The sequence below is a fragment of the Pelophylax lessonae genome (genome assembly GCF_965119305.1).
Source record: "Pelophylax lessonae genome assembly, chromosome: 3".
In the NCBI taxonomy this organism is placed as follows: Eukaryota; Metazoa; Chordata; class Amphibia; order Anura; family Ranidae; genus Pelophylax; species Pelophylax lessonae.
This window is the reverse complement of record NC_138770.1, coordinates 466,486,823-466,510,560: the sequence shown is the minus strand read 5'-3', so window position 1 is coordinate 466,510,560 and position 23,738 is coordinate 466,486,823. Positions and strand designations below refer to the sequence as shown.

At 45.3% G+C, this 23,738-nt stretch overlaps 1 protein-coding gene and 1 pseudogene across 2 annotated transcripts in view; both read left to right on the top strand.

The window, feature by feature from the left end:
- LYST (lysosomal trafficking regulator) overlaps positions 1-23,738 on the top strand; it is a 409,773-nt gene that overhangs the window by 142,092 nt on the left and 243,943 nt on the right. The window contains exons 16-17 of the mRNA XM_082252534.1: positions 6,100-6,345; positions 17,363-17,536. Of these exons, the coding sequence (XP_082108660.1) occupies positions 6,100-6,345; positions 17,363-17,536 (420 nt within the window). The remainder of the gene's footprint in view (positions 1-6,099; positions 6,346-17,362; positions 17,537-23,738) is intronic.
- Positions 13,913-16,788, top strand: LOC309550173 (nucleolar RNA helicase 2-B-like; annotated as a pseudogene). The gene is made up of 2 exons: positions 13,913-13,925; positions 14,563-16,788. The product of its transcript is annotated as a nucleolar RNA helicase 2-B-like (transcript).

Here is a 23,738-nt window from a genome sequence, read left to right as displayed (position 1 = left end):
AAATAGCAACTGCTCGTAGGGGGTAAGAGAAGAAAGCTCTCTGATGGAGCCCCCGTGGGTCACAAAAAAATGGTGCAATTGTTTAAAGCACCACCACTCCATAGGGAAGCGCCCAAATCTATCTCTGAGGGTCTCAGGGGAATCGGCCTGCCATTATCCAAGAAATTGCCACAACTAGGGTTACCATCGTCAACCCAAGACCCAAAGAAGGCTATGTGTTCCCCAGGTGGGAACCACAGGAAACCTCCTATTGGCATCAATGGGGATCCAGAGGGAACAACAGAAGACATTGCAATTAATGCGGTCCCAGGCATGCAAAACATATGTTTTCAGTGGAGAGGTCATCGCTGATAACCCTTTGTATTCCCGAGGCAGCCAAGGGGTGTACAATAAGTTGCGGCCCGCCAGACTCTTCTCCAAGGAAACCTACAGTTTATGGGTATGAAAGTGCCAGTTTAGAATACGTTGGAGGACAATAGCCTTGTAATAGCATTGTATGTCAGGGAGACCCAAGCCCCCCACTTCTTTAAAACTGTGAAGTAAGGTCATTGCCAACCATGTTTTTTTTGTTATGCCATGCAAACCCAACCAACAAGCTCTGAAATTGGGGGGAAAGAGGACTGGTAACATTTGCATGAGGAAGAGCACCCTAGGTAGGATGTTCATTTTAATTATATTGAGTCATCCTAGCCATGTGAAGGTTGTCTTGCTCCAGTTTTGCAAGTCTTTACACACCATGCTCAAGAGTGTAGGGTAATTGGTGGAGTACAGTGTTTCAAAACGGTCTGTGTGTTAAACCCCTAGATACTTGATGGAGGATTTAGCCCAGGCTAAAGGGAATTCCTCCCATAAATTGTGGTCAGCGTTTCGGATAGAGTAATAGGTAACACCTCAGACTTAGTGTAATTGATTTTGAAGTTTGATATTCTCCCAAAGAGTTGAAGTTCCCGCATAAGGTTTGACTATGAGACAATGGGGTCCGTAAGATGAGAGGACATCATCAGCATAAGCTGAGAGCTTCGGTTCAGTGGTTCCTACTGTTATCCCCTTAATGTCAGGGCTTGCCCACACAGTCCGGAGAATTGGCTCCAGAATCAAGGCAAAAAGAAGGGGAGAAAGGGGACACCCCTGTCTTGTACCATTCCTTATTGGGAACCCAGGGGAGAAGAGGCCATTTACCCGAACCTTCACGCTAGGAGTAGTATACAGAGTCATAAACTACTGAAGCATATGTGGACCTAAACGCAAGGCCTCTAAAACTGCTCTAAGGTAAGACCAGTTGACCCCGTCGAATGCCTTTTTAGCATCCGTGGACAGGATGTGGTAGGGTGTGGAGTCTTGGCGAGAACGTGCCCAGTGGATAAGCTGTGTGGCTGGATGAAATTGTCTCTAGCTTCTCATCCCGAGATAAAGCCGGTCTGATCCGGGTGTACAATGAATGGTAAGAGGTGCTTCAAGCGGTTCACCAGAATTTTCGCGAAGATATTGATGTCCACATTAAGCAGCAATATTGGGCGGTAGCTTTGTGGGAGGATAGGATCTTTACCTTTCTTTTGGGAGCCCCGTAATATGAGCCAAGAAGGCGTCGGAAGGAATTTGGCTGTCATTGGCGAATGAGTTGAAGCACCTACATAGAGGGCTTAGTAATAGAGGGAGGAATTATAGTACGCTTTAGTGTACCCTTCCAGACCAGGGTTTTTCCCACTGGGCAAAGATTTTACTGTAGCAAAGATCTCTAGAGGGGTGATTCGAGGTCTAATTGCTGTTCATTTGTCAGGGAGGGGAGGCCCGCCAATGCAAGATATTTGCTAATAGCGAGTCATTTGGAGGCCTTCTCCACCGGAGAGACGTCTTTGTCTAGATTGTAAAGATCTGCATAGTAGTCACGGAACAGTGAGGCAATCCTGGAAGAGTACAGGGTCACCTCACAGGGGCCTAAAGTTTATGTATACAAGTGTTTGCACACCTTTTTTGTGGCGCCCTGGCAAGCATCTGACCACACTTTATTGCCATGTTTATAGTATCTGTGTGACTGATATCGTAATTGCTTACGAGCGCAACTATCTAAAAGTTGTGAGAACAGCTCTGAGATCAGTCAAATGTTTAAGAGCCTCAGCATCTCCTTGGTGTTTATGCTTGAGCTCCGTCTGCTATAGAGCCGACAGTACTCTCTGAAAGTGAATTTGCCTTTTCTTTTTGAGTTTAGTTCCCAGCGAGTTCATTTCACCCTTTTATCACAGCTTTATGGCCCTCCCATACAACTCCTTCGGATAAATCATCCGATGTGTTTTCTGCAAAGTAGTGAGATATTGCTTCGGTCACCTTGGATACCACTGAGACATCATGTAACACATTTTCGTTCAATCTCCAGGACCAGGCCATAGGGGATTCATCTGGGACCCGTAACGTAGCAGTCATAGGTGCATGATCTGAGATAGTTATATTCCCTATCTCCGCTGATTTGCAACAACTACAGGGCGTCATGGTCCACATAAAGATCTATGAGCGTATAGACATCATGAACTCAGGAGTAGTAGCTGTAGTCCCTATCCGAAGCATGTAGTGCTCTCCAGCTATCTACACAGAGGTTTTTCTGCAATGCCTTGCAGAAATGTTGGGAAAAGGCGTAGGAGTGTAGTGGGTAGCCATGAGAGGGGTCTACAAGGGGATCAGGGCTCACCCCCCGAGAATCAGGAATTGGGAGGGCTTCCCAAAGGTCTACTAGCTTCATTAGGACCGCATCTACAAAGGAGAGCTGTTGGGCATTCGGTGTGTAGAGAGTTGCAAAAGTACATTTTTTGTTAGCTATTACCCCCTTCACAAAAGCATAGTGGCCTTGGGGGTCTATGCAACTATCTGAAGGATGGAACGGGCATGATTTTTTGATCGCGATTGCTGTACCTTGGGATTTAGCAACAGGGATGGTGCTAAAGAACCACTGTTAAAGAAGTGGGTGGGCATCTTAGGGAGGGACTGCTGCCTGAAGTGTGTCTCCTGCAGGAACACAATTTGTTGCATGGAGAGCAGAGATGCCATACATTATACGACAGTACCTTAAGTGAAGCCATAGCAGAAGTCAAGGGCGAACTAGCAGCCTGTTCTCTCCAGCAGACCAAGTGTGGGCGATGAGGAGCAGAACCATCCTAAAATCAAAACAAAAATATAGAAAAGACCGTAAAACACAGCAAGGTAAAACAAGCCAGACAAGAACAACCAGGTCTGGCATGATTATCGACCACAGAGCAGGCTCGGGGCAGAATTCCTAGTGGAAGACCCCTGAACACCGGCCTGGTGCCCCACAAGGGGCTGTTACCTAAATAGGTAGGCCTATATGGGGGTATGTGGGTAAAAATGAGGGGGACGTGGGATCTGGTGCTCTGTCTAGACCAGTACTTAAGGTGGAAAGATCAGGGGAGATCTCGTCAAGTCCCAATCGTAGGCATATGTCAATAGGCCCAGGGTGGTGGCACCCGTCAAGTCCCAGGAGGTTAGGAGGTTGTCTAAGCATAGAGCTCTCAACAAAGTTGCAAGTTTTATCCCCTTCTGAATGTCATATCTGTGGGTATGCTGGGGTTGCCACCAGGTCAGTCAATATGCCAGGGGTGTATACTCTTGGAGAGTGAGAGCTAGGGTCATACAAACTGCAGGTGAAGGAACAGCATACATCTTCACTCTCTTGGCGTCGAAGGGCCAGGGGAAGATCCCATAGCTTGTCGCTTCTAGTCCCAAGATTGTCGCTTGTTGCGTGCAGGGAGCCATGATTGAGGGTAGCGGTGGTATCACAATCTCCGGAGCGCAACGCTTGTCAGGAAAGTCAACGGGCTCCATCCCAAGAGTTTGCAGGAAGCGTGGAAGATCATCCTTGGTGTGTACTATGACCAACCGATCATTTTTATATACCTGCAGGCTGAATGGAAAGCCCCATCGGTAAGTAAGGCCTGCGGTCTGGATCGCAGCCAGCAGAGGACTGAGGGCCTTGCGCCGCATAAGGGTGCGTCTGGAGGGGTCCTGGTAGAAGAACAGATGGGCCCATCAAAATCAAAGTGACCGATTTTTCAAAATTTTTTGCATGATACACTCTTTAAGTGTATACTTGTGAAGTTTGCAGATGTCTCTGGGGTTCGCAGGATCACCAAACGGAGGTCTAAGTGCCCTGTAGGCTCTGTCTATTTCGAAGGATGCAGAGGCTGGAAGATCCAGAATTTCACGAAGCACCCCTCCCAGCATGGGGATTATAGCCTTAGGAGCTGTGGCCTCAGGTAGGCTGCGAATATTCACACACCTGCTGCAATTTTGGAAGTCATCCAGCTGACTAAGCCTCTATCCGTTGATCCTGAGCAGAACACTGATCTTTAAGCATAGAGATAGCTGGCAAAGTATCATCAAACTTTTGTTTGTGTCTCAATCCTGTGATCCATCTCTCTGGTGTCCGTTTTAAGTTGCTCAATATCTTGTTTAAAGGTCTGCTCAATCCTGCTGGTAAAAGCTCCAGGCCCTCTTTAGTGGGGAGAGACCGTAAGTGCCGTCTAATTTCCCTATCCCCATATAGTTCAGCAATTTCAGAGCCCTGATCTTGTGAGCAGGAAGATGCAGGGGGCATGGGCATGGGCCTACCACCCTAGGAGAGGGGATAGGAGACATTGCAGGCTGAGCCCTCCTGTTGTTGTGGGGGCTGCACGCTCCGGCGCCATCTTGGATCTTCCACTCTGCTGCTGACGAGTTTCTGGAAAGAGATTCCAGCGAGCCCCTACGAGAATGGCGTGATCGTTGTGGCTGCGAGGATGTCCGCTGACACTGTAACATAGCCTGTGGCAGAAGCGAGGGAAAATTGCCCCTGTAGCTGGTTGTTTAGCTGTGGACCGGACTGAGCTCGAGAGCGGCACGTCCTCACTCCTCCATAGTCAGGCCATACCACCCCCCGTTTATTCTTTTTAAGCAAAGGAAAAAAAAAGAGACTTTATTACCCCTTTAAACAAAAATGTTATTGCTAATGATTTGTAAAAGGGCATGTACTAAAATTTGTTTACTGTAAGTGTATTTGCTTTGCTAAAGGGAATCCATTATATGAAGGGTTATGGGGCTGCCATTGCATTACATTCTGAAAATGCTTTTCTCTTGTTCGGTGTCTCCAACCTGGAACAAACATGCTGTAAACATGTGTAATGAAAGGGGAGGGGGCTGGGCTAAGCTTGCTTCTGAAGATTACTTTAGGCATAAGAGTGATAGGTTTAGAAAGCTAAACTCAGCCCCACACCCCCACTGTAGAGGTTTTGTCTAAATCCCAGAGAACAGGTTTAAGATGCCATTTAATGCGAGCAACTTCAAATGCTTAAAGAGTGCCTTTTGAGTACACACACATTTTTACGCCCCTTTCATACTTGTGCGACTTGTCATGGGACTTTGCAGTCTCAAGTTGCAGTACAAGTCATACTCCATGATTTCCAAAGAGTACAATTCATATCTGTGCAACTTCAAGTTGCAGCGACTTCAAAGTAGTCCCTGCACTACTTTGGTCCAACTTTAATGCGTTTTAAGGTCCATAGACCTCAAGATTACACTGGCATTGCTTCAAGTCATGTCAAAATCGCAGCAAATTCGGACAACTTTTAGGTCACACAAGTGTGAAAGGGGCCTAAAATGACTTTGGTAGTTTGTGTATAAAGCATACTATAAACAGTACTTTTAGAGCCGGTTCACACTGAGGCGACACGACTCCTTACTACTTCGGGGGCGACTTGTGCAGTCCCGTGCACCACGACTTCGGAGCGACTTGCAGGGACTTCACATAATGGAAGTCTATGCAAGTCGCTCCTAGGTCGCCCCAAAGTAGTACAGGACCCTTTTTCTAAGTCGGAGCGACTTGCGTCGCTCCTATTGGAACGGGTTCTGTAGCAGTCAATGGACCGCGAGGGAGCGTGACTTGTCAGGCTGACAAGTCGCCTGACAAGTCGCGCTAGTGTGAACCGACTCTTAAATGAGAATTTATTTTATAAGTTTTCACACTATAAAGTCCTTGGCTTTAAAATGTAATGCTATATTTATCATTTTTATTTCAGAAAACATTGCTTATATATATTATGTTATTTCTTTCATTTTTAGGACAGTCTGGCAATCGTTTATGATATGCACAATCCAACTCAATACACAATTTATGAGCCGGTAATCAGGATTAAAGGAAGTATGAAACTTGCATCATCTCAAAGACCGTTCAGTGCAAAGGAAGTGTCTAGCAAAACTCTGGATTCCCAGGCACTGAAAATGCTGCAACCATGTTTTGAGAGAAACATACACAGTGTTCTGCATGAGATTGGAGGAATTAGAACGATGGTGTATTTGTTTGCACGGGTAAATTTTAGTGATCATTTTATAATGCATAAATATTTCTGTTAAAATTAAAATGTCCTGTGTGATGGCATGGTGCATATAAAAGTGCAAAATGTAACCAAAATGGTTATTGTTAATTAAATGTTTATCATATGGCTCCCACTGCTGACTCTTTGCCGGTGAGGAGAGAGAGAAAGCTGCAATCTTGGGCAAAGCGCTGGATCGAAAGAGGAACCAGGTAAGTATTTGGGGGGGATTTTTTGGCTTAATGTACATTAAGGTTCAAAAAAATTATGCCTTCAGAACCACTTTAAAGTGAAGCTCCACCCAAAAGGGGAAGCTCCGCTTGTCTTCCTTCCCCCCCCCCCTAATATTAAAAGTCAGCAGGTACAGTATTTGTAGCTGCTAACTTATTTTTTTTCTGAAAGAGCCTGGAGCTTCTCTTTAAGAGTGCTAGCATTTAGCGAAATCGTTTTTTAAAGGCAATGTTAGTTGAGCATTCCTTTCTATTTTTTTTGCAAATGGACAATTAATGATCTATTTAAAATCTTTTTTTAAGGTACGCTAAAGCTGTGGTGTCTCAAGTATCAGTGTGACTGTTCTCTGGGGTTTTAGTTTTTTTTTTTTTTTTTTAAATTCCGGTACAGCAAAAAACACATCCACAAATCAAAAACCGATTGACGCATGGTGCAGATTACTTTGGTGTATTGAAAACAATAAATAAGGATTCTAGCATTACTTGATGAATAGAAGAATATACAGTATAATTTATAAGGTTTTAGCTGATTTACACATTATTCCTTATTGTGTATATAGGGAGAAAGTTTTGCGCTCAAACTGCTAACCAGACTTAAAAAAAAAAGTATTCACACCCCTTGAAATTTTCCACATTTTTGTCATGTTACAACCAAAAACGTAGATGTATTTTTTTGGGATTTTATGTTATAGACCAACACTAAGTGGAAGGAAAATGATAAATGGTTTTTAATTTTTTTTTTTTTTACAATTATCTGAAAAGTGTGGCTTGCATTTGTATTCAGCTCCCCTGAGTCAATACTTTGTAGAACCACCTCTTGCTGCAATTACAGCTGAAAGTCTTTTGCGTATGTCTCTACTAGTTTTTCACATCCTAAAGACGTAAAATTTTTGCCCGTTTTTTTTCTTTGCAAAATACCTCTGTCAGATTGGATTGAGAGCGTCTGTAAACAGCAGTTTTCAAGTCTTGCCACAGATTCTCAATTTAAATTGGGTCTGGATTTTGACTGGGCTATTCTAAGACATAAATATACTTTGCTCTAAACCATTCCATTGTTGCTTTGACTGCATATTTAGGGTCAGTGTCCTGCTGGAAGGTGAACCTTCGCCCTAGTCTCAAGTCTTTTGCAGACTCTAACAGATTTCCTTCTAAGATTGTCCAGCTTCCCAGTCCCTGCTGAAGAAAAGCATCCCCACAACACGATGCTGCCACCACCATGTTTCACAGTGAGGATGGTGTGTTCAGGGTGATGTGCAGTGTTGGTTTTCCGCACACAGTGTTTTGCTTTTAGGCCAAAAAAAACAACATTTCTCTTTTGTTCATTGACGGACACAGCTCCTGATCTTCATAATCATTGGGTTATACTGCCCCTACAGGAGTAGGACACTAGGCAGAAAAAGTCTGGCTACGCCTATGGGCAGTCCCAGGGGGGTATACTCCCTCTCCTCTCTGGTCCTGGCAATTATTTTCTTTTTAGATAGAATTTTTTTTCCTGTGAGCTCTACAATCAACTACCATACTGGGCAACGGGCTGGATAATCTATATCCAGTGGTCACCCCAGTCTGGTCAGCAAGCGCACATTGACGTCAACTCCGCATTAGGTCTGCAGCGACATAGCCCCACCAGACGGGGGCTGGCCTGCAAGTTAAATGCCTCGCGAGGTCGCATACGACCAGGTCTCGGCCCGAGTCGCAGTGTTCTTCCTGGCCGGCAGCCCCCCATTTCGATGGCGAGGGATTTTGTCTGGAGGGGTGCCCCCCTGCTTCCTGGTATGGTGTGTAGCAGTCCCTCCTCTCCCCTTGGAGGGTTTTGAGGTGGACGTGGGCCACTCCTTGGGACGGTTGGACCCCGGGTTCCCCTCAGGCACCCCCTTCATCTGTCTCCCTATCCTACCCCCCACCACTTATGCTGGGGCTGTGTGGATAGTCTGGTCGACCTCCTGGGGTCGAGGCAGGGCGCTATAATGGAGATGGAGGCGAGGGGGTACACCACCCGGTGATCGGAATGATCGGCTGTGCAGGGGGGCGGGGGAAGGGGGTTGTACCTGGTGGAGGGCCCCCGTTCTGCCTGAGCCTGTCCTTGAGGCCTAGAAATCTCTTCTGGGTCCCTGGGAGCCTCACTGTGCTGCCATTTTGTTGTAGCCTGTGTGCTCTGCTTGGCGGCCATGTTTGGGTAGTCCAGTGGCCATTTTGTGGTGGTTTGCCCTTGAAAACAGCGACGGCCATGACAGTGGAGCCCTGTGGGCGGCGACTTTGGTGGCGAGAGCCCCTCCTTATCCCCCTGGTGCTGACTCTTTTCACTTCCTGATCGCGGCTCACGGAGTGCAGACTATCCTGGTGGCTGCAGGTGCCTTTTTCTGCTGGGTGCTGAGTCTGGTGGGGTCCTCTCCCTCTCTGTTGAGGATCGCTTGGTGCTTTGTGCCTGGCGACCAGGTGGTGCTGTCCTTATGCAGTGTTTTTACACTTTTTGTGGGGTTCCCCTGGTGACTCATTTGGAGTCTTTGGAGCATATCTTCTCCACCTGATCCCCTCTGAGGCTGTGGGGCCCGCCGGTTCCCAACCATCCATCGATCCACATCGATGGCGGTCCTGGAGTCCTTTTGTGTCCCAGGTGGAGGTGGCTTTCATGCAATGGACTAGCAAGAAAAGTCCCTCTGCCTTCCCCTGCCTCATCTGATCCTGAATCTGATTCAGCCGTCGCGACGTGGGTCTCCCTGCTGGGTCTGCGACCATGCGCCTGGAATCCTCAGTGAGGATGTTTTCCTCCACAAATGCAACTGCGCACGTAAAGGCACTCGTAGAAGCACTGATTGTATCTAAGTGAGACCTTGAAGGTGGAGGACGCAGCTGCAGCTGCGTCGGAGGCACAGGTTCCCTTTGGCACTCACAAGCCATCCAGAGTGGCAAAGGTGTTTCCTTTCCCCACCGATTTTGACAGAATTGTCGCTAAAGAGTGGGGACGACAGAAGCGTCCCCTTGGGGTCCCTAAGTGATATACTAGGGGGTACCCCTATGAGGAGTCCCTTATTAAGAAGTGGACTGTTCCACCGGTGGTGGACCTTCTGGTTTCCAGATTGAAAAAGTGAACCGTGATTCCGGCTTTTAAGGATCCGGCTGACAGGAAGGTGGAGGCTGTGGTCCACAATATGTATACTCTGGCTGTTTTCGGCACTGAGGCCAGTATTTACCATTGCTCTGATGTAGCAAACTCTGACAAAGTGGGCTAAGCTTTTACGTGGTGACCTGGAGGGAGAACAGCTCCCCCCTGCCTTTGCTAAGCTGGCGGACTAGCTGGTCCAGGGACTGCAGTTTATCTGGGATGCCTCTTTGGATGCAGCTCCCCTAGTCGCTAGGCTCTCTGTTTGGGCAGTGGTCCTCTGGCGTGTCTTTTGGTTCAAATGCCGGTCTGTGGACCAGACTTATAAAAAGGCCTTGACTGATCTCCCCCTTTCAAGGAGATTGCCTGTTTTGAGCTACCCTGGATGACATCATTAAAGGTATCGCAAGGTGGGGGGGGGTGGATTTTCTTCCGCAGGCTACTAAGGGCAAGGAACCTCGTCGTAGACATGGGCCCTCCTTCTCTGCTCATACGTAAGTTTTTTTTTTTTCTTCCCTCAGGGTCGACTGACAAGGGCTTGATGCCTTTCTGGGCCTCCTCTGGAGGATCCAAACGAACCTGGTCTTGCAAGCAGAGAGCAAGTTTCTCCAGACCGCGGACAAGGCTCCTTCAGCATAAAAGTGCGCCCTCACCCGTATCGGGGTGGGGGGACTTCTTTGCTGGTTTCTGGACCCGTGGAATTCCCTGGTACAAGACAAGTGGGTCCAAAAAGTAATTCGGTCCGGCTACAAGATCGAGTTTCGCTCTTGTTCCTGGCAAGGTTCTTTCCTTCCATCTTGCGCCTGTCTCCAGGCCGCTTACAGGGTCTTTTTGGGGCGGTACAAGACCTGTTACTTCAAGCAGCGATTGTCCCAGTTCCGACTAATGGAACGTTTTCAGGGTTTTTACTTAAACCTGTTTACAGTTCCCAGGAAGGAAGGCAAGGTACGTCTAATCCTGAACCCCTAAGGCACTGAACTGCTTTGTGTGGGTGCAGAAGTTCAGGATGGAGTCCATTCACATGGGTGGCATCCCTGCATCAGGGGGATTTTTCTTCTCTATCGGACTGGGCTGCTTGGACGACCTCCTTCTGCAAGTGGAGTCTCCTACTGCTCTGGTGAAAGACCTGGAAATCACCATACAAACTCTGCTGTTCGGCTGGATTGTGAACTTTCAGAAATCTGCGCTGGTTCCGTCCACACAGCTGGGCTATCTGGGTCTGACTCTGGACTTAGCCTTAGCCAGAGTGTTCCTTCTTATGGGCAAACTCCAGAAATTGCAGGCTGCAATTCGCCTCCTGCTGTCCAGCAGATGGTCATCCCTCCGGACTTGCATGCGGGTGCTGGGCCTGATGGTGTCTACCTGCGAGGCGGTTTCGTTTGCACAGTTCTATCCTTTGTCCTTGATATGGTGGCTTCGTTCTTCGGTGCTTCGGCTGGGCAAATCCTTCCTCCCCTTGTATTGGACAGTGGTCACCACGGATGCCAGCCTGTCTGGCTGGTGAGGCGTTCTCTGCAAAAATTCTGCTCAGGGGCTATGGACACTGGAAGAGTCCAGACTACTGTTCAATGTCTGGGAACTCCGAACAATCAAGACTGTGCCTGGACCATTGGATGGATCGTCTTCAGAGATGCCCAGTGCACATTCTGTCCGACAATGCCACAGCTGTGGCTTATGTTAATCACCAGGGGGGGCACAAGAAGTGTCCTGGCGGCTCTGGAGGTAGCCAGAATTCTAAGGGGGGCAAAACGGTTTGTTCCAGCCCTCTCTGCCATACACATTCCGAGGGTGGAAAACTGGTAGGCAGATTACCTCAGTCTTGGACCAAGGAGAGTGGTCCCTTCAGTTGTGTCTCCGATGGGGCATCCCCGAGGTGGATCTGTTGGCATCTCGGCTTAAGAGAAAGGTGCAGAGGTTTGTGGCTCAGTCACGGGATCCTCTAGCAGACGCCATGGATGCGCTGGTGGCCCTGTGGGGTTAGTATCGTCTTATTTACGCCTTCCCACCTCTCAAGCTTCTGCCAAGACTTCTATGCAGGATCGAGACAGAAAAGGGATTCTGGTCATCTTAGTGGCTCCGGACTTGACTTGCCAGGCTTGGTATGCCGATCTGGTACAGCTGGTCGCCGACGTTCCTTTGAAGCTTCTTCTCAGGGAGGATCTGCTTTGCCCAGGACCAATCTTCCATCCTGCTTTACAGTCACCTTTTGTGCGCGAGTTTTTGGAACTGGCGCTGTTATCCTGTCCACCTTATTTGGAGATTTACAAAGATAAGCTGGTTCTTCACCCCTTTTCGTCATGTCTCTGATTTTCATTTTAATGAAGACATTGTGTTGCCTTCCCTTTTTGTTCCAGGCCTAAACATCCAAAGGAAATTGTCTTGGGTGCCTTGGATGTGGTCCAGACAATTAGGGTGTACACTGGCAGCTGCAGGGTCTTTTAGGCAGTCAGACTCACTATTTGTGCTCACAGATGGGCCTCGGAAAGGGTTGCCGCTTCCTCTGCGACCGATTCCAGATGGATCAGACAGACCGTGGTTCAGGCCTATTCCATCAGGGGTCAGGTTCCTCCTTTCCCTGTTAAGGCGCACTCTACTCGGGCCCTTGGTGCCTCCTGGGCCTTCCGTCATCATGCGTCAGTGACGCAGGTTTGCAAGGCGGCTACCTGGTCATTGGTGCACACTTTCACAAAGTGGCATCTGCGTCTTCTTCCTTTGGCCGCAAGGTTTTGCAGGCTGCTGTTGAGATAGCCTGATCCTCTTGAGGGTGTATTGTATTTTCAGGTGAGCTCCAGTTGTTTTGATTGAGCTCCTGTTGCCTGGTTGGCTACTATTTATCCTTGGGAATTTTTTTTCACACACCTCATGTTTAACACTGCTTTCGGGTGTCCCACTGGCTATGACGATCTGGAGCTGTGTCTGTCAATGAACGAAAGAGAAATTGGGATTTTTGACTTACCGTAAAATCCATTTCTCTGATGTTCATTGACAGACACAGCACCCACCCCTCTGTGGAGTTGTAATTCTCCTGACACTGCTTTGTAACTAAACTGAGTGCCTTTAACAGGGAGAGGGAGTATACCCTCTGGGACTGTCCATAGGCGTAGCCGGACTTTTTCTGCCTAGTGTCTTCCTCCTGTAGGGGGCAGTATATCCCAATGGTTATGAAGGCCAGGAGCTGAGTCCGTCAATGAACATCAGAGTAATGGATTTTACGGTAAGTCAAAAATCGAATTTTTTGATCTCATCTGACCAGCGCACCTTCTGGTTTCTAGCAAACTGCAAACCGGACTTCTTATGGCTTTCTTTCAACAATGGCTTTCTTCTTGCCACTCTTCCATAAAGGCCAGATTTGTGGAGTGCATGACTAATAGTTGTCCTGTGGACCGATTTTCCCACCTGACCTGTGGATCTCTGAAGCTCCTCCAAAGTTGCCTTGGGTCTATTGGCTGCTTCTTTGATTAATGCTCTCCTTGCCCGGCCTGTCAGTTTAGGTGGACAACAATGTCTTCATAGGTTTGCAATTGTCATACTCTTCATTTTCGGATGATGGATTGAACAGTGCTCCATGAGATTTTCAAAGCTTGGGATATCTTGTTATAACCTAACCACCTAAGGACCGGAAGGTTTTACCCGCTTACAGACCAGGCCATTTTTTGCGATACAGCACTGCATTCATTTAACTGACAATTGCGTGGTTGTGCGACGCTGTACCCAAATAAAATTGTTGACTTTTTTCCGCAAAAATAGAGCTTTCTTTTGGTGGTATTTGATCACCTCTGCAATCTTTTTTTTTTTTTTTTTTTTTCTACACTATATACAAAAAAAGAGCGGCAATTCTGAAAAAAATATATATATTTTTATATTTTCTGCTATGAAACATTCCCAAATAAAAAAATCTATTTTTTTTATTTATGCCAGTATGTATTCTGCTACATATTTTTGGTAAAAAAAAAAATACAAGTAAGTGTATATTGATTGGTTTGCGCAAAAGTTATCGCTTCTACAAACTAGGGGAAAGATTTTTTTTTCATTTTTTTTTTTTTTCATACTAGTACTGGCGATCAGCAATTTTTGCGGCAGACAGATCGGATATCTAACTGACACTTTTAACACTTTTGGGGGGACCAGTGACATTACTACAGTAATCGGTGCTAAAAATATGCACAGTTACTGACACTGGCAGGGAAGGGGTTAACACCAGGGGCAATCAAAAGGGTTAAATGTGTGCTCAAGGGATGCTTTCTAACGGTGAGGTCTCTGTGCTCATCCAGTGAGCCCATCCCCCAGTGTTCATTAATAGGAGGAATGCAGGACCCCTGTGTTCATCACTGACAGAACAGTGGTCTACCGTGTTTACATCTGCAGACTGCAGTTCTGTCTGCGGGGATCGATCTCGGGTGCCCAGCGCACCTCACGGCTACCGGACCCACTGATTGGCGCCCTCTTTAGCAAATCGGAGCGCATGCTAACACGAACTGCTACACAAAGCGACCTACATGTACATCGTTTCTCGTAACAGAGCCGACCTGGTCGTCAAGTGGTTAAACTTCTCCACAACCGTATCCCTGACCTGTCTGGTGTGTTCCTTGGCCTTCATAATGCTGTTTGTTCGCTAAGATTCTCTACAAAACTTCTGAGCGCTTCACAGAACAGCTGTATTTATAGTGAGAATAAAATACACACAGGTGGAGTCTTTTACTAATCAGAGGTCTTCTGAAGGCAATTGGTTCCACTAGATTTTGGTTAGGGGTATCAGAGTAAAGGGGGCTTAATACAAATGCAGGCCTTTTCACGCTGCCTCTCGTAGCGTGGCCAGCTGTTGATCCCCAGTCTGTCAGGTGCGGGACTTTTAGAGCAGCCCATCGATGCCCGGGATAATTCTAAGCGAAGAAATGGAGAACGGAATTGGCAAGAATAAGAAAAACTCAAACTCCCACACCCAAGAAGATCAAGAGGAAAATCCAAAATGGGGACACAGAAGAACTTGATTTTGAGCAAGCAACCGAACTCAACAGTTTGGTGAGCGAAGATTTAAACAACAATGGTCAGAAGACACCAAAACTGAAGAAGAAAAAGAAGCTTGCGGAAAATGAGAGTTCTTTTGAAGCAGCTGAGCAGTGTAGGGAGGAGCTGAACAACTCGGACGCTCCAACACCAAAGAAAGCAAAAAAGAAGAAAAAACAAAAAAAGGATGTGGAAGAATCTGAAACACAGCAAGATGCAGCTGAACCGGAGATCAATGGAGAAAAAAGTGGCAAAAAAACTAAAGTAAAGAAAAATTCAAAGAAAGTAAAGGAAGATGTTGACGATGAAGATGGTGACGTTCCTGCAGCTAATAAAAGAAAAATTGAGCCTGAAATAAATGGGCTGAATGAGGAATCTAAAACCAAGGAAGAGGAAATTAACTTGGAGAAAATTGAGGGCGATTTTTTTCTAAATTTCCTATTTCCAAATAAACTGTTGATAATCTACAAGCCAAAAGATTTGCTTACCTGTTCCCCATACAAACTAAAACCTTCCATACTGCCTACAGTGGGAAAGATGTTGTTGTCCGTGCTCGTACTGGTACTGGAAAAACCTTCTCATTTGCCATTCCTTTAATTGAGAAGCTAAACCAAGAAAAAGAGCCGCTGCACAAGGACACCCACCGAGGGTGCTGATCCTAACTCCTACTAGAGAGCTGGCGATTCAGATTATGAATGAAATTCGCAGCATATCTAAAAAGCTAAAGACATGTTGCTTCTATGGCGGAAGTCCATATCAACAGCAAGTACTTGCTATAAAAACAGGAATTGACATACTCATTGGGACACTTGGTCGCATACGGGACCTTCTCCAGAATTATAAATTAAACCTCACGGCACTAAAACATGTGGTGCTAGACGAGGTGGATATGATGTTAGAGATGGGGTTTGCTGAACAGGTGGTAGAAATGTTTTCTGTCCGTTACTCGTCTGATCCTGAACAGAATCCACAGACTCTTCTCTGCAACATGCCCAGATTGGATGTACAATGTTGCCAAAAATACATGAAAAAGGAGTACTCAAAAATGTACCTTTTTGGACACCGTAGTCAGAGGGCTGCCATCACTGTTATGCATTTGGCCATTGAGTGTAACCGATTCCAGAATGCAGCTGTCCTTGGTGACATTGTCCAAGTTTATAGTAGAAGTTATGTGAGAACCATCGTTTTTTGTGACTCTAAACTAGAAGCTCATGAGCTATCAATCAACTGCTCATTGAAACAGTCTGCCAAAGCTCTACGGGGTGATCTTCAGCAAAAGTAGTGTGAAGTCATCTTGAAAGGCTTTAGAAATGGATCATTTGAAATTCTTATTGCAACAAATGTTGCTGCTCGAGGTCTAGATATTCCAGAAGTTGATCTAGTTGTGTTATATTCTGCACCAAGGGTAGCGGATTCATACGTCCATCGTTGAGGACGTACGGGTACAGCTGGGCGCACAGGAATTTGTATTTCTCTTTATGAACCCAGAGACAGACATTACCTTCAAATTGTGGAGAGGAGTACGGGTATCAAGTTCAAGCGGGTTGGTATCCCATCCATACTGAATGTTGCCGAGTCCCCCAGTGCTGATGCAATAAAGTCACTGGAGTCAATCCCAGCTGATGTCATTGAACATTTTAAAGTATATGCAGAAGAGCTTATTGAAAAGAAGGGAGCATTGAATGCGCTTGCAGCAGCTTTAGCACATATTTCTTGAGCTTCATCCTTAAAACAACAACGATCACTTCTGAGTATGGAATCTGGCAATATCACAGTTGTATTGAAGACTTCAGTTCCCATCCATATTTTGAACTATGTTTGGCGTGCAAATAAAGAACAAATGGGAGAAGAAATTGATTCCCAAATTCACTGAATGTGCCTCCTAAAAGATTCCATGGGTGTTTGTTTTGATGTTAAGGAAGACACTTTGAAGACTTTTCAAGATTCCTGGAAAGATTCTAGGTGTTGCCAGCTTTCTGTTGCAACTGAGCTCCCAGCCCTTTAAGAATCAAGGAGAGACCAAGAAGGTCCACGTGGTAGGGGCGGCAGAGGAGGCAGATCCTTTGACACAAGGCGCAACAACAGGAATTCATCAGGTGGAGGTGGAGGCAGAAATAGAAGCAGAGGCAGACGAGGAGGTTTTGAAATTAGGACACTGAACTTTGAACTAAAATATTATTTTTTAGCTTCAACATTCATGAGGACCAGCACTGCCCCACTTTTTCTTTGTATTCCTGTTATCAAATATTAACAACGCCACTTGCATTTTATGCTATCTGAAGCTGTGTTACATCGCCCCTAATAAAATTTACTAGTGAAAAAAAAAAGAAAAAAGTCAAATGCAGGCCACACTATTTAGATATTTATTTGTAAAACATTTTGAAAACCATTTATTTTCCCTCCATTTCACAATCATGTGCCACTTGGTGTTGGTCTATCACATAAAATCCCAATAAAATACCTTTATGTCTTTAGTTGTAACTGGACAAAATGTGGAAAATTTCAAGGGGTATGAATATTTTTTCAAGGAACATGTACTCAACAGTGAATATGCATGTCAGGAGCAATGATTTCGATTGCAGTTAAACAATTATTTCACTTTGTGTTTTTCTATGAGCTTCCTAATTAAATTATATTGAGTATATTGCTTTAAACTGTATTTTGACATTTACATTTTTTAGACTGTGGAGATCAGCAGCTGTGAAAAGACTCAATCAATGGGGTTAGAGATATTATTGTCCTTAACCAAATACAACCAGCAGAGAATTCAAGAGAGCAAAAATTGTGATCTTTATTCAATGATTCACCAAGTCTTAGTACGTCCTAAATGCATTGTCGGATTTCACACTTTAAAGGTAGGTGCTTTTGGTAACCTTCTTTATAAATGTAAGGTAGTTGTTTAGTGGAAATAGTTTTATAAATAGAAACATTTTATCCAAACAAATCTTCATATTTTTCAAAAAGTCTTCTTTTCTCTTTCGTTCGTTGACGGACAACGCTCCAGAATCTTCTTGACCATTGGGTTATGCTGCCCAATACAGAAGTAGCAAACTAGGCAGGAAAAGCTTTACCAAGCCTATGGGGCTGTCCCAGGGGGTATACTTCCACTTCCTGCTATTGGCATTCGTTTTTTTTTCTGCCTGGTCAGGAGGAAGGACCTAGTTTCTTGCTGGGATCTCACATTTTTTCTTTTTTAAACTGATTTTTTTTTCCTCTTTTATTTTCTGTTCCTGTGAGAACTATAATCAACTGCTGGACTGGGCGACAAACTAGATATTCTAGATCAGGGGTCAATAACCTTTTTGGCTGAGAGAGCCACGAACACCACATATTTTCAAATGTAATTCCTTTAGAGCCATACACTATATTTCAGGGGTCGGGAACCTTTATTTAAGTAACGCAGTGACAAATTGCAAAAAATGGCCTGGTCATTAAGGGGGTAAAACCTTCCAGGGCTGAAGTGGTTAAAGGAGCTGAAATATTAAAGTTGACTTCACCTGTTCATACTAGTGCGATTTGCAGGGCACGACAATGGAAAGGAGAAATAACCTTAGCACAAACAAAGTGGATGTGTAGCCCATATATGCAAAAATGTCAATGTCTGGGGAAATGGTATTAAAATCCACTGTATATACGGCCGCAGGCCTGCAGCACTTCTTCAGTAAGGGTATTGGGACCTTCTGTAAACTGTGAATAAAAGATAAAAAAGAAGATGCAGGCTAGCCTATAAATTGTTGCTTTCTGTGATTCCCTGTCTCAACTTAGTAATTGCAAATACTCTTTCTGAAAGAGTATTTGCAATTACTTGAGACAGGGAAGCACAGAACGCAAAATATTTACACTGACGAGTCTGACAGACTGACCTGTCGCTTCAAGACCTCCCTCGGCTCTACGCAGAGCCTGCGCTGCCGCCTGGAGAAGAGGGAGGTGGTGGGTGGAGTAAATTTAGGATCGGAGGAGGAATTTGACCATTGCCCTCGCTCTCCCTCTGCATACTAGCAACCAGTGTGGCCGCAGCACGCAGGCATGGACTCGACTCTGGGCTAATAATGATATACTCATAGCAGGAGACCCTATTTGTCTGCGAGCCAGATGCAGCCATCAAAAGAGCCACGTCTTGCTCGTGAGCCATAGATTCCCTACCCTGTTTGAGTCTTCCCTGGATTAAATCATTAAGGGAGTCACTGGAGGGAAGAGTACCTTCCTCCCACAGGCTTCCAGGGGTAAGGAGTCTTGTTGCAGACGTGGTCCTTCTTTCTCAGCTTTTTTCGTCCCTCAGGGTCTCAAGAAAAATGATTCAAATCCGTTTGGAACGTCTCCGGAGGTTCCAAGAGGCCCTGGCCTGGTAAGCTGAGAGCAGTTCCTTCCAGACCTGCAGACAAGTCCTCTTCTGCCTGAAGGGGCACCCTCACACGTATCTGGGTTGGGGGGACGTCTTTGTTTTTTCTCCGGACCCGTGGACCTGTCTGATTCAAGACAGGTGGGTCCACGAGCTGATTCGCTGCGGCTACAAGATCTAATGTCGGTCTTATCCTCCAGAGAGGTTTCTTTCTTCCAACCTTGGTTTGTCCGTAGACCGCTTCCTTGGTCTCTTCGGGGCAGTACAAGATTTGCTACTGCAAGGGGTGATTGTACCGGTTCCAAACTCGGAACATTTTCTGGGTTTTTATTCAAACTTGTTTACAGTTCCCAGGAAGAAAGGCAAAGTTCGTCCAATCCTGGATCTCAAATCCCTGAACTGCTTTGTGTCGGTACAGAAGTTCCGGATGGTGTCTATCCGTTCGGTAGTGGCATCCCTTCATCAAGGAGATCTTTTAGCCTCTTTTAGCCTCTATTGACATCAAGGACGCTTACCTCCATATCCCGATATGTCGGACATCAGCGTTTTTCTCCGCTTTCCCGTGGGCGAGGAGCATTAACAATTCGTAGGGTTACCCTTTGGTCTCGCCTCAGCTCCTCGGGTGTTTATGAAAGTGTTGGCCCCAGTGTTAGTATTGTTGCGACAGCGGGGGATTGCGGTGCTGGGGTACCTGGACGATCTTCTACAAGCAGAGTCTCTGACTTCTCTACAGCACAACCTGGACATCACTGTGAGGACTCTGCAGGTGTTCGGGTGGACTCTGAATTTTCAGAAGTCTGCTCTGGTTCCGTCTGCCAAGTTGGACTATCTGGGTCTTACCATAATACTCTCACAGAATCAGGGAACACAGCTCCAAGCCCTCTATCAACAGATATTAGCCAAGCAGTCTTCACAGCAGAAAAACAACAATGTTAAGGCAACCCTCCAGGATGTATCCTCCAGGACATGAAATTAAAACCAAAAGGATCTAGTGCTCTCTGTATAATGCCAAAGTTTATATAGCCCAAAACATAAGAATCACACTTGCATTACATCCATGGGGTAAAAGCTTGTAAAGGTATGCAGAGCGTGCAGCGTGCTGTGCTATGTTGCTTCCTGGTTCGAGCGGCCGTGGATCATGTGACCAATCTCCCATACATGTTACGTCCGGGTGGGCGGGACTTCATCCGCGGGGATGTCGATGTGTCAATGACCTGGCTCTTTATACTTATTGTCTCCACCCTCGTCCTGCCTCCAGCGTTCACCATCGCTAATGGTGAACGCTGGAGCGATGAACGGAATGGATGTAATGTAAGTGCGATTCTTATGTTTTGGGCTAAATAAACTTTGGCATTATACAGAGAGCACTAGATCCTTTTGGTTTTAATTTCATGTTCCGGAGCATACATCCTGGAGGGTTGCCTTAAGTTTCCCTGGAGCTGTGTTCCTTGATTCTGTGAGAGTATTATGCGATTTGACCCTGCAGGGTCGTGTTCTTAAGGTGAGAGGCAGATAATGCTTGGTGGTGAGAAGCTGCGAGCACTGAAGTCACATTGATTGTCATTCACCAAACCACATGTGGACTTTACATCACTTCAAGTTATGGACTGTCTCTCATAATATATTGTCTTACTGTTATATATTGTTGACTCTGCCTATAGGGTCATTTCTACAACTTTAGAGGGCTTATATGACTGCGTTGCACTATACTTTATGATTTATTTTGAAAGAGTTTAGATTGCCTTTGAGTGTCAGCCGCTGGTCCATACATTGTACAATTCAGCGCTGAATCTTCTACCAATTATTTACTACACAGTGACAGGCCTTACCCTGAAAAATTGACACCCCTGAAGAGGTGTGTGCAGCAGTATTTTATAGACACAGACTTCCTTAAAAAAAATGCGTTGTCCCTGTAGATGTCCCAGCCATTTCTTGTTTGAACAGGAGATTATTGGTCCCTGTGAAAGACGATCCCGTTTTTAAGGACCCTGTAGAAAAAACGCTCAAGGCCCTATTAAGGCCTTGTTTTCCGTGGCAGGTCTGGCTATGCAACCAGCAGTCACATCCATAGCAGTCTGTCTGACTTTTGTGATCTGGATGAAACTCTAGATTGAGCCTCCTTTTAGTTCGTTTCCTGGCAAGAAAAGACTTGAAAGGATGCTATTCAAAAGGGGTTGCTTCTTTTGTAATTCACTTGTTACTTATATCGAGAAAATCACAGGGAGTAAAAACACTCTTCTGCCACAGAAATATCACAGGGCGTAAAAACACTCTTCTGCCACAGAAAAAGAAAGTAACCTGGTGGAGAAATCTGCTGTGGCAGTGTATCTAAAGAAAAAGTTAATTTTATCCCTCAAAGACCTCCAGCTCCAAACCCAAGACAGGTATTTGCTTTCATAGGAAGATATGGTGAGGGGGCAACCCCACTTTGTACAAGTGTGTGTGTTGGGGGTGAATCCATCCAGTAATTGGAAAGTCCTCATGACAGATGCCAGCTTCTTGCCCTTTCTGTACATTTGTTCATCTGAGGAAATGGGGGTGTCCATCAACATCCTGGAAATCAGGATGTTTCATATGTCCCTTCTTTGCTGAGCTCCTACTAGGGCCCTTTTTAGGATCTAGTCTGATCACACCACAGCTGTGGATTACATCAACCACCCGGGGGGCACAAAATTTCACCCAGGTATAGAAGAAGCAGAGCTCATTTTTCCTTGGGCAGAACAGCCCATTCTGGCTCTTTTCCGCCATGCACATTCCAGGGGTGGAAAATTAGCAGGCAGGCTTCCTCAGTTGTCATCATCGGAGCCAGAGGGAAAGGGATCTCCACCCAGAGGTGTTCCAGGAAATCTGTCATCAATGAGGAACATGGGACATAGACCTGCTGGCCTTGGACTAGCCAAGGAGGGCATGCGTACTCGGACATTATGCATACTTCTCATCGGCCCATCAATCCTCTAGTAGGTTAGACTATTTGTTTGGGGGACCTCCTATATTGGAATGGAATCCTTCTTTGGGCATTGGTTTCTTTATTTAGTCCGATCATTTACCCCTTTTTTTGAAAAAATATCCTCCACAGGTTCTGCGTTATGATTGGTCTTGGTGTTTTTAAATGAAACTCTTATGTCAAATTCTTGTTGCCATTAAGCCATTGTTGCTGCAATCCACAACTTTATTGCTGATCTTGAGCATGATGAGACTTCTTTACCCATACAATGGGAAGTCCTTAAGGCTGTTCTACGAGGGCTGTTTTTTCAATTGGGCACCCATCTTAAAAAAGAAAGATAAGCTGCAATTTAAAACTCTGAGCAAGCTTCTTTAGAAACTTTCCTTGTTCTTCTCAGACTTTTATAACTAGCATCAAGTTGTCATGGGGGGAAACTACTTCAGACCCACTTTCCTTTCAACAGGTTTTCTATGATTATTTCTCAGCTTTATACAATCTTGCTCCATCGATATCTTCTGAGGATTCAGGGTCTTTTACCCGTCGTATATATAGGACTGGGTACAGGAAGCTGCCATTCCAACACTAAATTACACTAGGGATTCTTTGGATGCTCCCTTTTCACATAAGATTATTAATACACTGTCCGGTAAAAGTCCTGGCCCTGATGGATTTATTTCAAAATTCTACAAGACATATGAGGAGAATTTAACTCCAATTATGCTTTTGAGTGTTCATTTGCATCTCTACTAATAACTTATTCACTAATCAGACGCTGGAGGCCCAGATCACCTTACTCCCTAAACCGGACAAGGATCCAATGCTTTGCTCCAGCTATCGCCCTATATCCTTAATTGGGGTGGATGTAAAAATGTATGCCAAACTGATTGCAGCACATCTTCAACACCTTCTCCCGACTATGGTGCACACAGACCAGGTGGGATTTTTTCAGTGGAGAGAAGCGCGTGATAACATGTTTAAATCTTTATCGCCCGTGGGTTATGCCCAAACAGCAAAATTTCCAGCTTGCCTTCTCTCTATTGCTGCAGAGAAGGCTTTTGATCATGTTGGCTGTCCTTTCCTCAAGCAAATGCTGGTGCAAAAAGCTTGGCATGATTCTGTTGCGTAAAATTCTAGCACTCTATTCTAAATTTAGTGCCAAAATATGGATCAATAGACCCCCTGACCCTGAGTTTTTTCATCCAAAATGGTACCAGTCAGGGATGTCCATTATCTCCCCTCCCGTTTCTTTTCGCTCTCAGACAAAACACCTCTATTACTGGTATCCTTCAAGTTTCACTCCCTTTTTGTATTTGCTGATGATCTAATGTTAATCTGTCACCAACCCACATGTATCTATGCCTTCTATCTTGTTTGAGTTCCAGATTTTTGGATCCTTGAGCAATTTCAAGGTAAATTTATCTAAATCAGAAATTCTTAATGTCTCTTGCCACATAAAGTTCAGGTCCGTAGGAATAATTTCCCATTCAGGTTTTGCTCTTCTGCACTCAAATATTTGGATGGAAGAATCCCGTCTGATCTAATTGATCTAATATGTGGAAAATGAATACCCTCTTATGCAGCACACATTACAAGACCTTAAAGTATGATCGTGCCCTATATTTGTGGTTTGGGAGGGTTTATATCCTAAAAATGGACGTTGTACTGTTTTCTTTCTCTTCCAAACTATACCTATTGTGGTTCTCCATTCTTCTTCTTTTTTTTTTTGTTACGCTGCAATCTGCTTTTAAATGGTTTATTTGGGTTGGTTATAGAC